The sequence below is a fragment of the Haliaeetus albicilla genome, chromosome 5 (assembly GCF_947461875.1).
Source record: "Haliaeetus albicilla chromosome 5, bHalAlb1.1, whole genome shotgun sequence".
NCBI lineage: Eukaryota > Metazoa > Chordata > Aves > Accipitriformes > Accipitridae > Haliaeetus > Haliaeetus albicilla.
The window spans coordinates 3,953,328-3,967,647 of NC_091487.1; the positions used below are offsets into that span (position 1 = coordinate 3,953,328).

The following is a 14,320-nucleotide window of genomic DNA, read 5'->3' on the forward strand; positions in this document are numbered from 1 at the left end:
GAATTTTCCCCAAATTTATTCAGTGGCACAGTTCTTGCCCTACCTCCAGCTTCTGAAGGCACAGAGATAGGTCTAATCCGTCAAAATAGTACAGCAATATTTAAAGAAGTTATTCAGAATGATCTTCCAGTATATAAAATAAAATTTACATATAGTCCCCACTTTTATACAAAAAAAGTAGCTTTTTTTTTCCCTTGTACAAAATTATTTGTCATCAGCAGGTTACAGACAATCAGCTAGGAACAGGAGGTCCAGCAACCAGTCTTCACGATGTAGTGGTTGGGAGTGTGATGGAACGATGGTGTTTGTCCATTTTTAGAGAACCCAGAACAGCCAAGCAGTAAAACTTTAAGTCTCTCTTTCTCCAGTGAATTCACCGCATATTTCGTAAGATGTTCTTGAAGTTTTCCAGTTCTCTAATGCTTGTTGAAATCCTGTGCACAAGGAAAGCAAAAGGGAAACATTAGAGCAACATATGCATCAGACCTTATTTAAAATTTAAGAGAAAGGGACTGCTATCAAGTAAAGCTTCCGTGAGCTCTTGGGAAGAGAGAATTTAGAATTTCAGCTAAATTAGGTTCTGGTTACAACCAGGCCCTTCACTAATTTCGCAGACTCTTTTTAAAGCAAACACTGAGAAACACAGTGGAACAGGATGTTACAGAGCTCAGCAGTGATCAGACAAACCCATTAACTAGAGGTCAAGAAACAGACCATAATAGTACCGGCTGTGCAGGCAGGTCACGGAGTCTCCTTGCCATATAAGCTTGTTTCTTCTGAAGGGCTTTTTGAATCACCTACCTCATTTTTCTTGCTAAATACATTTTGCCCCTGGAGCACCAGCATCAGTGAAGATGCCAGATCAGACTCTGAGGACAGGGCCTGTGAGAGCCTCTTCCGTAAAGGAGAGGTCTGCCCTTCCCAGCCTGGACAAACTTCTGTTTTAAGGAGGTTTTGAATAACCCAAATCACTTGTGAACAACAAGCAAAAGACAGAGGTCTGTTTTAAAAGGCTCTTCTAAGCCAGGTGGGTGGGACATGAGGTTGGAGTCTGAGAAAGAGCTGCCTGGCCCCAGTCTTTTCACACAGCAGAGGACTTCCAGGGTAGAGTTTTAGCTGGGCAGCAGAGTGGGGAAGGGAAGGAAGAAAAAGGCTCTCTGCCTGCCAGCCCTCAACTTCCTCTGAAAAAGAAGTTCAGAGGGTCCGTAAGTCTCCCACACGGGGCTTCCAAAGGCTGTGTCGACACAGCAGGAGAAGGGCAGAGGGAAGCCCAGCTCCTCTAGTGTAAGGGGAACACAGCAGCTGTGCTCAGGAGGGGAGTGCCACAACATCCCTGGGGAAGAGTATTTTGGGGTTTTCCAGATTTGACTGATATACATTAGGGTCTCCCCATTGCTGATGATTCACATGCAGAAGGGAAAATCAGTTGGTTTGAAGTGAGGCACAGCAGGACCCCTGAGCTTCAGAATCGGCAGCAACGTCACCTGAAGAATCCTTTGAAAAACCTGTTTGCCAGAAACTCCAGGTCTGTCAACACCACTAAGCGGTAATGTATAACCAGAGTGTCTTGTAATCTCTTCTCTCTCCTAAAGGCCTTGTTACCCTCCTTTTCTGCCAAAAACTCCTCATCCAGCTCTCCACAAGGGCTGGACTAATGAATTCCCGTTAAATGCAACCATTGCAAACGGATCTGGGGATTAACAGGTAGAAGTGAGAAGCTTGAAGGAGAGCTCTAAAGTGAGCATAGAACAAGAAAAGCAACCCATGTCTGGGGACAATGTGCTCCGAGGACAGTCACACAGTTTCTTAAAAATCACCAAATTCTTTGTATCTTAATACAAATGCTTCCTTGAATTCCTTACAGAAATGTAGCGTATAAAGAAGTTGTTTTAAGTTGTTCCAACTGTTGCGCTCCATATTAACATCGTCTGATATTTGAAAGCTTCCGTATGAGACTGTATGATCAGAGCAGGAGTTAATACTAATATTGCTGGTAAGAACTGACTGTTTAAGCTTAAATGGGACATAACGCAGCGGCCTGTGTAAAAGTAGAGGAAAAAGACTCAAACTAACCTTCCAAAAGCATTAAATAAGGCAACAATTTCTTGTCTGGTCAGCTGGAATCCATAGGAAGGGCCGCTTTCAGGTATCTTTTCTATAAGGTTTTCAGAAAAGAGGATCTTCAGCGCCGTACCCAAGCCCTGCGTCTGTGCATGACAAACAAGATCATTTAATAGCGGGGAGACATCCAGGGCCTGACTCACAAGTTTAACTTTACTTCCCTCCTTCATCTTTGCAAGGATTCATGTTGACATCATCTCAACAGAGCAAGACCTGGATTTCACTTAACACAGCTCAGAGAAGGGAGCAGAACAGAGCCAGGACGCTTTATTTATTTAGTGTTAACTGTGATAGCAGAGCTACCCAGCAGAAGCTTCCTGCCTAGGTTTGACCACATGTAAAATTCAGTGCGGATCTCGCTGAACCCCCGGTTTTATACCACCCTCTGCCTTGCTTGCCAGAGGCTCTGTGCCCCCTCCCCTCTCCCGGGGAGCAGCTGTAGCAGCCTAACCCAGTTTTCAAGTGCAGAGGCAACAGGCAGCTGCTGCCAGGCCCAGCAAGCTGGAATTGGCACACTGCTTCCTGCTGACTGGACTAGGTAACGACTCGAGCAGCCCTGATCTGTATCTAGGAGCTGACCGGTATCTAAGAACCGCATCTGTGTGCCAGAGTCCCATCAGATGAGGTGCTTCCAGACACGTCCCCAGCTGCTGACAAAGCTTACCTGCAACTTCCCCCACAGGCGACATTTGAAGCAGCCAACACAGTCCATTATCTTAGAAATATTCTTAAAGTGTAGCCTAAATTCCTCCTAGGGGAAAAGACATTCAAGTTGATGGTGGTTACACACTGATTAGGACTTCTTCCATGTATTAATCCAAATCCAATAATGTATTAATCCTGGGCTTCAGGCTAAATTCAGTGGGACTGAGCTAGGGAAATGCCTCCTGAAGTGGGGTCCTCAGCAGCAACTTACCATTCTCCTTAAGACAGACCCTACGGTCTATAGTTGCCCACAAGTATCCCAACCATTCAGAAAGCAAAATGAATTGGAAATACCTGACCCACTACCTTGAGTGTACTGGAGTCCCTTTCAGATCTAGTATTGTCCCAGACAAACACCTGAAAATACCCTTTAGGTAGCAAATGCCCCAAAGGGAAGGGCTGTCCAATTACCTTTAGTTTAACAGCTTCCTTTTTATTCCCTGCAAAGAATGAGTTTTCATCGAAATGCAGTGGGAAAGACCTGAAATAGAATGAAAAGAGTTTTATCTCTCCACAGCTTGTTTGTATGGCTGAAATCCAGATCCACAGAAGTATCTGGTTAGGTGTGTGAATGAAACTGATAGGTGTTAGACATTGGACATCTCTAGACGTATTTTAAGTGCAAGCTGCTTGTTTCTTAGATCTCTTGGAGGCTTTCAATTTTAGCTTGCGTCTCACCTTGGAGACATTTTCAGCAATTGCTCTACGGTTTCTAAGCAATTGTAGTCTGTTTTCTAACAGACGTAAGCACTGAAGGCAAAGGAGGAGTGTGACAAGACAAATTCAAACATTGATCACATTAGGAGACACCCATTTCCATCTGGTTCTGGTATCTTTCATTCCTCTTACTCCAAACTCTGTCCAATAGTCCAAACCTCTGTTACTAACATGTTCAGGATTGTTTTTCTAGTCAAAACCACAAAGCCAGGACTGGTGTTCCACAGATGAGTCAAACGGATAGCCAGTTTCAGGGCTGACACATAGGCAGTTATTAAATGCGTTCTGCTAAATCAAAAAGGCAGCCTAGACTATTAAACTGTGGGCCTAATTATCCTGGTTTGCAATTTGAATACAGATATCAATGTACTCCCAGCAATACTATGCTACTGCACAAAACACACTATCCCACTACAAGAAAGAACCCAGAACCTGCCTTTCTAGGTGCTTTAAGGGAAAGGTTAAGCCCACTCAGAGATGCCAGGGTTGAAAGAGCCATTCTCCCCAGGTACCGAATGTAATTACTTGGCCAGATGGAGAATTTCCAGCAATAGGTTTTTCATTTCCGCATCGTGACTTTTATTCCCTGTGTACAGCTGGAAACCTGGGCGCTCAAAGAATGGCAGCACTTTAGATAGGGCCCGCAGCTCTATCAGGTAGAGAAAATACAGGTTCTTGAGTCTTCTGGGACCTTCCCCTCTTGTGATGACTTCGTCAAATCTCTGCTGGAACTCTGTAACATTAGGGCCCCATTTCTTCTCCGACCACGTATCTGAGAGAGCAAAAAAACCCAAAAACGTGAGGCAGATAGGTATATCTCTGGTGCACCACCTCCCACCGTCCTAAGCTAAATGATGAAATGTAACTCTAACCAGGGAGATCCAAGCTTTACGACAGTCACAGCCCTTTCACTAACCGCAAATTGTTCAAGAGTCAAGAGAGGCACACTTTTAACCAAAATCAAACCCCAACAAATGCAGAACTCCTGCAGAGCTTTGTCAGTTGGTTTAAAAGATGACCCAGACTTACAAGCAAAAGCTAAAAATGGAGGCTGCCCATTTTAAACAGAGTTAAATCAGCTGAAGAGTTTCTCATCAGGTGAGCTGATTGTTTCCAAGAGCAGTTCTATGTAAGCTGATGATGGTTCAACATTTGTCTGCAAGTGAAGAGGGCTGGATGGATGTACCAGACAGGCTGTGAAGGTCCCTTCGTTCCTTCACTCCCACCCACAAAAGCCACCGACTTACTGGACAACTCGGAATAGGTCTCTGCTTTGATCTGAGCATCTGCAGAGGCAGACAGTGCAGACCTCCTGATCATCTTGCACTAGGAAGCAGCATGGGGGCCAGGGGTTGGGAAGATTCCTAACAAACAGGGACATCTTAAGAGAATTCCTTCTATTGTGGAAATGCAGGAGAACAAAAGCAGCCAAGGATGGGAGGAGACTGGCCTCTATTTTCCATTATCAAGCCCACAGGTTTCACGAAGAATATATCTCTTTGCTCATCCTACCATGTACTCAAGAGTATATAAAGTACATAATGGGAGATATAATACAGTTATATCAAGCTGATGTATAAAAATGGAAGAAAAAAAAAAAGGGAGAAACTTTATCTTCTAAATCACCAATGGATAACCAGCCCAGCAGAAAAGGACTCCTTCCCAGCTCTGAGCTGAGGTAGGCTCTACAAGGTGACCAGGGCACCTGCAGATGGAAATCCCTGCATGGACCCAAGCTGAGCCAAGGAACACCTTCTCAGAGCAGAGATCGCCTTCTGTAGCCTTTCACCAATAGCAGTTATCCCTTTCTACACAAGCCAAAGACACTTACTTGGCTGCCTGTAGCCAACCTTATTTTCCTAATCCTCTCCGCAGTCCCAACTCATGTCTTGCCTCTGATATTTCTCTTGTTATTCTATCTCCCAACTCTAATGTAGCCTAACTCACATCAAGGCGAGGCCTACGTGGGCCGTAGACTTAAATGTAATTACTTAGTTAAATCTAAATTACTTATCCAAATTCCAACAGCTATCTCTAAATCTGTACTTGATTTTTGTAAGCTTTAGCAGAATAAAGGTGGTAGGCTTGGTCCACAGGTACCACTCTAAACTACCATGACTAAATACTTCAGGAAGTCAGTCACAACCTGCATCCCACGCTGCATGAGCAGCATGCCACAGCCCTTGGCCACGTGAGACACACAAATCATGTTTTCACATCACCCTAGATTTTCAACCCCAGGGTTAACATTTAGATTCTTCAGATAGCTACTTATGGACAAAGGCACGCAAAGGAAATGGAAATGGCATATAGAAATGGATCAAGGCTCTTGGGAAAGCCCAGCCAAGCATTTCACAGTCTAGGTGAGATTATTGCTAAACTGACCGTCATAAAGACAGGCTGTCCTCAACATGCAGTTAGAAACCCACTCCAAAATAACCTTGGAGGAAGAATAGAAGGAATACGTGCTGGAAGTCTTGGTGCAGAGCACAGTCCAGCCATTTTCAGACCTGAAGGCATGTGGTAACTGCATTCCTAATTCTGTTACACAACCTGTGTGCTGAGGGAGGGAAGAGAAGAGCACAGAAGTAGGCCTGAACCCTGGTGGAATGGGCTCCAGCTAGCATTTAGTGGAGCCACAGAAGTGTCAATTTAGGACTGATGCAGGAGAACTGAGGCAGGAAGTAGCATTTACCTTGTAAAAGGTACCTAGCACTCAAATGGATGTTGATGCTTGCGTGGAGACCAGAAATGAGTTTGTAGAAAGCTCGTTTCTCTACACAGACACCTGAAAAGAAATGGGTACTTCAAGATACTGAAAGCATACGTTGAATTTTCCTCTCCTGGCTGTCAGACAGAAATCTAATCCCACCTGAGTTGGGCCAGAAACTCCCACCCATTCCCTGGCCATTTTGCATTCATCCCAGGAAGAGCAACCAAGTTTAGAAAAAGGATTACCTTTCAGCCACTTGTAAAACGTATGCCCTGGAAACAAAAGGAAAACAAGCACATCAGTTTGAGATGCCTTACAGCAGCAAGAGGGCTTTAACACACCGTGTCATGTTTTAGGCCACTTCTTTGGCCACAACTTTCAGAGCACAACAGGGTGATACACAAATGAGACAGGGCAGTACACTCCCCTCTGTGGCATGGGAGGGCAACAGCCACAGAGAGGAGGGTACTGCCCATGCCTGATGCCCTGAAACCACCTGAGGCCAGCCCCCAGAGGACCTCTGCTCACTCCAGTTTGCAGAAGCAGGGAAAGGAGCATTAGAAGACCATGAAAATAGTTTTTCTCCCCACCCTTCTGACTAATGCTTCTACGGCACAGCATGGCAGCAGCTAAACATAGCACGTGGTCTTTCCCACTTATCTCAGCAAGGGCTGGATGAAGGTGCAGAAGCGCTGCAGAACGGCACAGCATAAGGGGAAACAAGGACCATGGATCACTTTTCTCTTCTGGCCAGGATGGCGAGACAGATATTTTTATTAAAAATAAAATAAAACAGTGCAACCAAGCGTGTACAATCACACAAGCCAGTGTTTCACACTAGCCTCTACTACATGCTTGAATGTAATCTGGAGAACATAAACATGGATTTGGAGCTAATTTGGAGACAAAGACATGCCATATACACAGGCCCAGGGCTGCAGAGGGTGAAGAGCTCCAGGGCACAGCCCTTCCCAGATGGAAGCCCTGCAGGGCCTAAGGGAGTTGGGCACCCAGCTCCTACCAGCTGTCAGAGGCTGTTGGGACTACCTATGAGTTTTCTCAAAGCTCCAGCCTGAGAGCTGCTTTCTCAGCAATAACAAGCGCTGAAAAAACACAAGTCCTGTTCCTGAAGGCTTACAACACTTCAGTAGCTACCTTCAAATGGGACTTGTACTCTTAAAAGACTGCTGGTGCTTTTTGAGACCTCCACACAAGGACAGGCTGGCCTCAGGCACAGGGAGCTCAGAGGGATCTCCTCACAGGGTCCTGAACGCAGCAGAATTTCAAGACAACCTCTGATTTGCCTGCATAATGATTTTTCTAACCAGGTGCATTACCTAGTGGTACAGCTTGTGACAGTGTGATAAAGACACCACAGTTGTTTCTGTTATCAGTAAAAACAAACAGAGTGCCACTCACCTCCATCGTCTCCTGATGAAAAAAAGCATGAGCGGTGGAGGGAGAGAAAAGAGAAGATAAAAATTACACATGACCAGAATTAAACTCCAAAGCACAAGCATTAAGATCACTCTGTTAATCTGCTCTGACAAGAGAATGAGCCTCTCCAGGGACGTTTAGAAATGTTCTGAACATAGAAAATATCATCTCTAACTGCAGCAGTGAACATACCAAATGAGCAATGCTCCTGAATAACCTGACCAACGCAGGAGGGATCAATATTTGCAAAAGAAGTAAAACCACCACACAATTGAAGCAGAAACCAGAAAACAAGGGACACAAATGTGTGCCTCTGCCAGAGATCTCCTGTATGACCTCTGACAAGATACTCAAAGACATCATCCCTGCTCCCTGCAGTTTATTAGTTGCCTGCAACAACTCTTGCAGGTATCAGGTCAGATTCTCTATTTTCATGTCCTCCTGCTTCCTCATCTGCAAAACAGCAGTCCTTCCCTCTCCCCTCAACATACCTGAGCTATTTCATTCTGATCTTGGCCTAAACAACAGAGGTGGTCAAGGGAAGGACTGATATTTTAAAGGCCATTGTACATTTCTTTCACCAGTGCTGCTCCTGAAGTGCCACTCCTTTGCACAAGGCTCAAGGGAGCGGGGCAAGCACCTGCACAGTTTAGGGAAAAATCAAGAGATCACCCCAGAGGGTACTGCTGGAGCGGTGTTCCGGTCAAACGAATGGGGAGTGAGGTCGATGACATTCTAGATGTCTGGGCAGGATGGAGCCTCAGGAGACATGGGGTCTCTTAGCAGCCTTGGGCAAGAAGACTGTACACTTCCAAAACCCTTCCCTACTTTCATTTACACTGTCTAGCCTTAGCCTCTAGGGCAGAGTTTCTCTTACTGGATGGTTTCCACAGAGGAACCCAGCCAGATTCTCATTTCAGTCCATCACAGATGGTTTGGCATTGCCGAGTACAGAAACCAGGGACCCAGGAAGAGCAGATTGTTGTAGCTCTTGATCAAGTGTAGAATTTTATGGTTAATGCAAGGGCACCTGGAAGTGTGGCATTCTAGCACCCGTCCCAGAGAAAGGAAGTCTGATCCTCCACTCCTGGAAGAAATGTGAGCTTTGGAGGGACTGGGAGCAGGACTGAACCCTGAGCTCTTCCTGGGTCCATTCTCATTCAGTAGAAGTAGCTCAGAGAGCATTTACTGTTCCTGGAGCTAGGATCAGTACACTACTAAACCACTTAGTGAGATAAATGACTCACCTCTACCAGATGTCAAAGGTCTTTTTACATTCTGAGGCCTAAGAGGAAAAAAAAATAAAAATCCTTTAAATATGGTAGGTATCTAAGTCACTGTCTCCTGGCTGTGCAGAAACACAGCACAGCAGAAGTAGTTACTTCTCTGCAGTCAAATAGCCTAAGCAGTTCTTAGTTCTCCTTCTGTGCTTCAGCTTTGCTCAGACAGGAAAGGGGTAGAGCAAAATGTCGCTCCCTGCCTTCTTTCTTTAGAACAAACAGCTAGGAAAACTCAAGCGTCTAGAGAGGTGCTAGTGGTGCTACATGATACACTAGCACGAATGGCGAGGAAATCACTAGAGAGACCACAGCAGGCAAGACCATAGACCAATGCCCACCAGTACTGTGCATCAGCCCCAGGGGTACTCACAGCAGACTTCAAACTGGCACACAGACTGGGAAGAGAGCTCACCTCACCTGTGCAATGGCCAGGGAGGACTGTGCGCCCAGGACCACATCACGCAAGAGATGCGCACCCCCTGCCAGGCTGCTGTCTCACCACACTGCAGGGCTTGCATCGGGAGCCTGCACCAGGGCAAGCCGTGGTCCAAAGAACAGCCAAGGGGGGCTCACGGGGCAGCCACATGGCTTGTCCCCTCCTCTGACAGCACACACTGCACAAGCATTACAGCAAAGACAGGAGGATGGGGATTAATGGAACAGTTAAAGCACATGCAGCCCCTCTGCAAAAATCAGCGCCTGCAGGCTTGTGGAACCTGTCTCCCAAAGCACCTACTTGAAGCAGTTTTCTTCGTAAATACTGTTCCAAATTTTCCAGGCATCCGGTCCTTTGTAGCCAGTATAGCGTTCAGGATTCAAGAGTAAATCCACGTACTCCGCATCAGGAGAATAGATGTCTGTGAAGCAGAGTGCTGGGTCAGTGACAAAAAATTCTGAAGGAAAATGACATCTTCCAAGGCTGATCCAGCCACCCCTTTGCATACTGAACAGTCTTGCCAGGAGAGACCAGCTCATCCCTCTCCAGAGACAGGTGCATAATACTTGGTATGCATCAACCCACTGCAGCAGGGCAAAGCTCTCTGGCCTTCAGAGCTATCAGAGCACAAGGCCGCTGATGGCAAAGCAAACTCTGAGCATGCTCCATCCAAGGTGCTAACTTACTAAACACAGCAAGACCCTGACCAGTGGGGTCAGAAATACTTTGTCAGAAATATTTGCATCGTATTATTTTCAAAATACTGAAGGCGGGGGCGGGGGGGAGAGAAGAAATGCTATATATGCTCCAGGCTTGCTGAAGTATTACACATTGGCCTGAAAGTTCTGCAGGGGTGCTTAAGATCCTATTACAAGACTTGTCAGATGTAATAGGTCCCTATACCATCAGCTTCGCAGAAGCTGTCTGAAGAGTCATCGTGTCGTGTCCACTGGAGCACTGCCTGCTGGGTTTCCTTGCTGCAAAGAAAAGTGGAAAAAGACTATCAGAAAGAACACTGATACTAGGTTTCCCTCAAGACAAGTAAGGATTGTGGAAAAAGAAGTCAAACCTCAAAGAGCCATCAACAGCTCCAAGTCTCTTGGCTTCTTCACATTCTTCAGCAAGGTTATTGGCTTCTTCCAAATACTGGGTTGAAAAGCAAAAGAGTGGGGAGAGAGGAGGATTAAAAAGCAGTTTTTCTGCTGTTAGAATTCTGTCTTTAATGCACTAACCAGTTTAAGCATCAGAAACACTTTTATGATTCATTCCACCCTGTATTTCCACAGGATGTCTGCAGATATTCAGAGGCTTATGCAATTGTGATGACTGTTGCAGGGACTCACAGCAGCCTCTGGCGCTGCCATAGGAGCATTTTGTGCCTGACAATACCTGCTCTTGGAGAAGTCTCCTAAACTGCTCGATGTTAGTGGAGGGGAATACCTGACTTCAGGACAGCCACCTCAAAGGTCTATAGCATGCCAAACACTTAAAGAGGGTAAAAATTTAGCCATAAAGTGCATCCCAACAAATACTGCCCATCTGATTAAGGCAGCTTTTATCAGCTGCAGTGACACAAAACTGGTCCTATAAGCTGCGTCATTTTATGCAGACACACCTACCTTGTAACTTCCAGATCTGATTCCATCAGGGACTTCGTCCTGAAAGACAAAATTGAGCATGTGCTACATGTGGGGCTGGTGAGGCCTTTCAGCCTAATCTTTGAGAAAGATTAGGAAGGTTACCACAGATTCTAGAAGTTAGAAGGTAAAGCACTCTGCTCAGCTTACAACACATCCGATTTCTGGCTCCTCCACGGACTAAGGTTAAGCAATATTCTTGGTATTTTATTTTGATTTTTCACAAGACTCCTCTTCTCAAAAGGTCAGCAGCCTTCCACAAGTGCTACGTCAGGTTATGTTTTGCTTACCCAAGCGTGAGGTTAGGGAAGCCAATATAAACTTCAGAGGAGCTGGAGTTGCCTCTGGTCAGCTGATGTCTGGCATCCTGTCTTCCGGTGATGCTGGTGCTCCTGGCAGGAGCCCAGGCGCCTCCTCAGATAATGCATCTACCAGCCCCTGATATACATCATTCAAAAACTTCTCTTTTACCACTCCATCATGTAATGTCAGGCTTGCCAGCCCCACACAACCCAAGCAGTATGCACAAGACAATCAGGCCCTAAATGCTCCTCAACTTCCATTTCCTCCATCAGTAGGAAGGCAATAAAACCACTTCTACGCTGCAGGAGCAAATACTATGATGGCAAGCAGCACAGGAAGAGAAAAATTAATCAATGAATAAGACTTATTTTTGTTGCTTTCAGTATGAAATGGACCCAAATCAAATTAATTAAAACCAGCAGTGACACAGTCAGTTCTTAAAATAAGGACAACTTCTAGCTAATACTAACATAATTGTAACATTACTCTGTCACATTGGTCATAATCATTACCAAACCATCCTTCTTAAGGAAGAAAAGTATTTAAACAAAATTTAGGGTTATTCTGAGAATAAACCAAACCACCATCATTCCGTTTTGGGTCCATAATAGGTGCTTTTTGAAGACTAGGGAAGCAAAGGACTCTTATTTGAGAGGTAGAGTAGTTGCTGAGAAGACGAATGAATTTAACATACATATCAGAATTTACATAACAAATGATGCCCCCACACGTGTACCAGCTTGCTTCAAGGTGTCATATCAGCTTAGCTTTTTTTTTCAGCCACCAGCTACACTACATCAGGTTACCACAGAGTTATCAGGTGAGGGGGACAGACACCTGCTTCACTGCAGCACACTTTAAATCGTACGTGAAAATAAACCAGTGAGCAGGAAAAATGCATGCAAGGAGGGTCAGGAGGCTTCTCTCATAGAGAGCACTCATCGCACCATCAGCATGGCATACCCCTGCACACCATTAGCATACACACTGACTGCTCTAGAGACCCAGGAATGAGAGTGTAAGATGGTCTGTTGCTGGCTGCCAACCACAAAGCCAGGCTGGCTGGCATTTTCACCACCTCTGTCAACCCAGCAACAAAGTTCTGGTTCACTCCCTTTTCGTCCCCTTCCTTTCAGGCAGACACCTGCAGTCAAGATGTTTTCTCAGCAAACAAAACCCTTTTGTCCAGGATACAGGGACAAGAGTGTTTGCTTTTGTACTGGGAAACAGAGGGCTCTGAAAGAGCCATTTCATGTAAAGAGAGAGGCCTGGAAAGGGCCTGGTCAAATTCATCAGCCAAAACTGCAAATCACAGTGCAGCTCACAGGCCAACAGGGTGCATATCCTAGCATTTAACACAAGAGGCACTTCTTGTAACTACAGTGGATTTGCCCCCAAACCATCCCACTAATACCAAAAAATAAAAGATGGACCAGGACAAGTTTTTGGCCATTCACAGAGGGCTGGCTGTTAAAAGCCTAGTCTTTCTTTAAACTCGCAGAATTTAGCATTTTGGCCTTTCACATGGATACCAGTATTACTGCACCTAAGAAAGCTCCATCAGAGCCACAGTTTTGCTATAGCTGTGATAACGAGAAGAGCAAGTCATTGACCTGCTTCTTCCTCTTGGTCTGCAAAAGCCAAAGAGAGAAAAGAGGTAAAAGAATGGATTTGGTACTCACAGATGGGCAGGGCTTTACGGCACAGTCTCTTATTCCACAGTGACTGTTGTCATTCCAAAAAGGACAAGGTTTCTTTAGGTTTACCTACAAATAACATATTATCCTATTACACATTTCCTCCATGCAATCAAGCCAATCTTCCACACCACAGTTTACCAACATGCATCTTCAGCGCCTTAGTGCAAGACTTCAGATAACAAAACATAGTGCAAGGTTGAGTGCAGTGAGAGTGGAAACAGATGGTGTTATTTGATGGTGTTATTTATCTTAAAGTTGATCATACTCATTCACTTGTCTTGCATATGAGATGTGTGTGCCCATGCAACCTGGCCAGGACTGTTTGTGGTAACACAGAAGACAGGACACACAGACAACTAATTCCTAATCACGTCCTGAGGCTCCTGTTGAGCAACAACAAACTGGGTTTTGGCCATGTGGTTTGTACTCTTTAGGAGCCAACAGTTACTATGGGGCAATCTTTGGCCTGGAAATATTGCTCACTTCATTCTCCACAAATCTTAGGGGAAGTTTGCTCCCCATTAATTTTCTTTGTTTTGGGCATCTTAGGACTACAGCCTGCCTCCCCGTTGCAGGAGCAGGAAGACGATGCACTGGAGCCTTGCGGCCATCCTCCTGTGGCCAGAGCGCAGGTGGTCTGCTGTCAAGTCATCTGTGTTCTGGACTTGTTGATGTGCAAGCGTCCTGGGTTCGATAGGAACAAATAATTCCTTGGTGTCTACCAGATTGATTGCTATCCCTCATGTCCTGCTTATGAGTACAGGTTATCCTTTTAATCCTTGCTCTGCTGTTTCTTCTGATGCTTTCACACACAGACATTTCCATTCATGCTTCATTCAGACCAATCTTAGTATTTCTGTAACAAATCCCAACACTGGAAGGGGAAAGGACATTAACTTCTTTAACAAATCCTAGTCTTTCTTTTCTGTGAGTTGGTATCAAGTATCATTCTTCGAAAACAATTAACATTTAACAAGATTTTGTGGGTTTGGTAGGAAGGGGGAGTAGGGAAAAGCAGCTCTGCCCCTGTGACTTTATATATGGGCCCATTCTAGTTTGCAGTGCAGTGAAGTCAGGGACTTTTTAAACTGTTCTTACAGAAGAGTAAATACTTGCTTTGCCTGCAGAAACAACCAGGCAAAGTGACAGTTCAGTATCTGTATGCAGCAGGTAAAATAATGCCCCATAACCAAAGCACACTCAAATAAACCCCACATTTAGTGATATGCATGCAGTCTCACTGAATGGGAGCAGAATCCATCTGATGACAA

General features: G+C 45.2%; 1 protein-coding gene across 2 annotated transcripts in view; it reads right to left on the reverse strand.

Moving 5' to 3' along the window:
* Positions 1-14,320, reverse strand: part of ERO1A (endoplasmic reticulum oxidoreductase 1 alpha) — a 22,784-nt gene continuing 8,464 nt past the window's right edge. For both annotated transcript variants that reach the window (XM_069783083.1, XM_069783084.1), the window contains exons 3-16: positions 13,032-13,115; positions 11,029-11,067; positions 10,479-10,555; positions 10,313-10,386; positions 9,710-9,830; positions 8,941-8,978; positions 7,676-7,687; positions 6,502-6,528; positions 6,239-6,331; positions 4,069-4,315; positions 3,238-3,307; positions 2,786-2,872; positions 2,074-2,207; positions 1-434 (exon numbers count right to left, since the gene is read on the reverse strand). In XM_069783083.1, the coding sequence (XP_069639184.1) occupies positions 374-434; positions 2,074-2,207; positions 2,786-2,872; positions 3,238-3,307; positions 4,069-4,315; positions 6,239-6,331; positions 6,502-6,528; positions 7,676-7,687; positions 8,941-8,978; positions 9,710-9,830; positions 10,313-10,386; positions 10,479-10,555; positions 11,029-11,067; positions 13,032-13,115 (1,164 nt within the window). In that variant the 3' untranslated portion in view covers positions 1-373. The remainder of the gene's footprint in view (positions 435-2,073; positions 2,208-2,785; positions 2,873-3,237; positions 3,308-4,068; positions 4,316-6,238; positions 6,332-6,501; positions 6,529-7,675; positions 7,688-8,940; positions 8,979-9,709; positions 9,831-10,312; positions 10,387-10,478; positions 10,556-11,028; positions 11,068-13,031; positions 13,116-14,320) is intronic.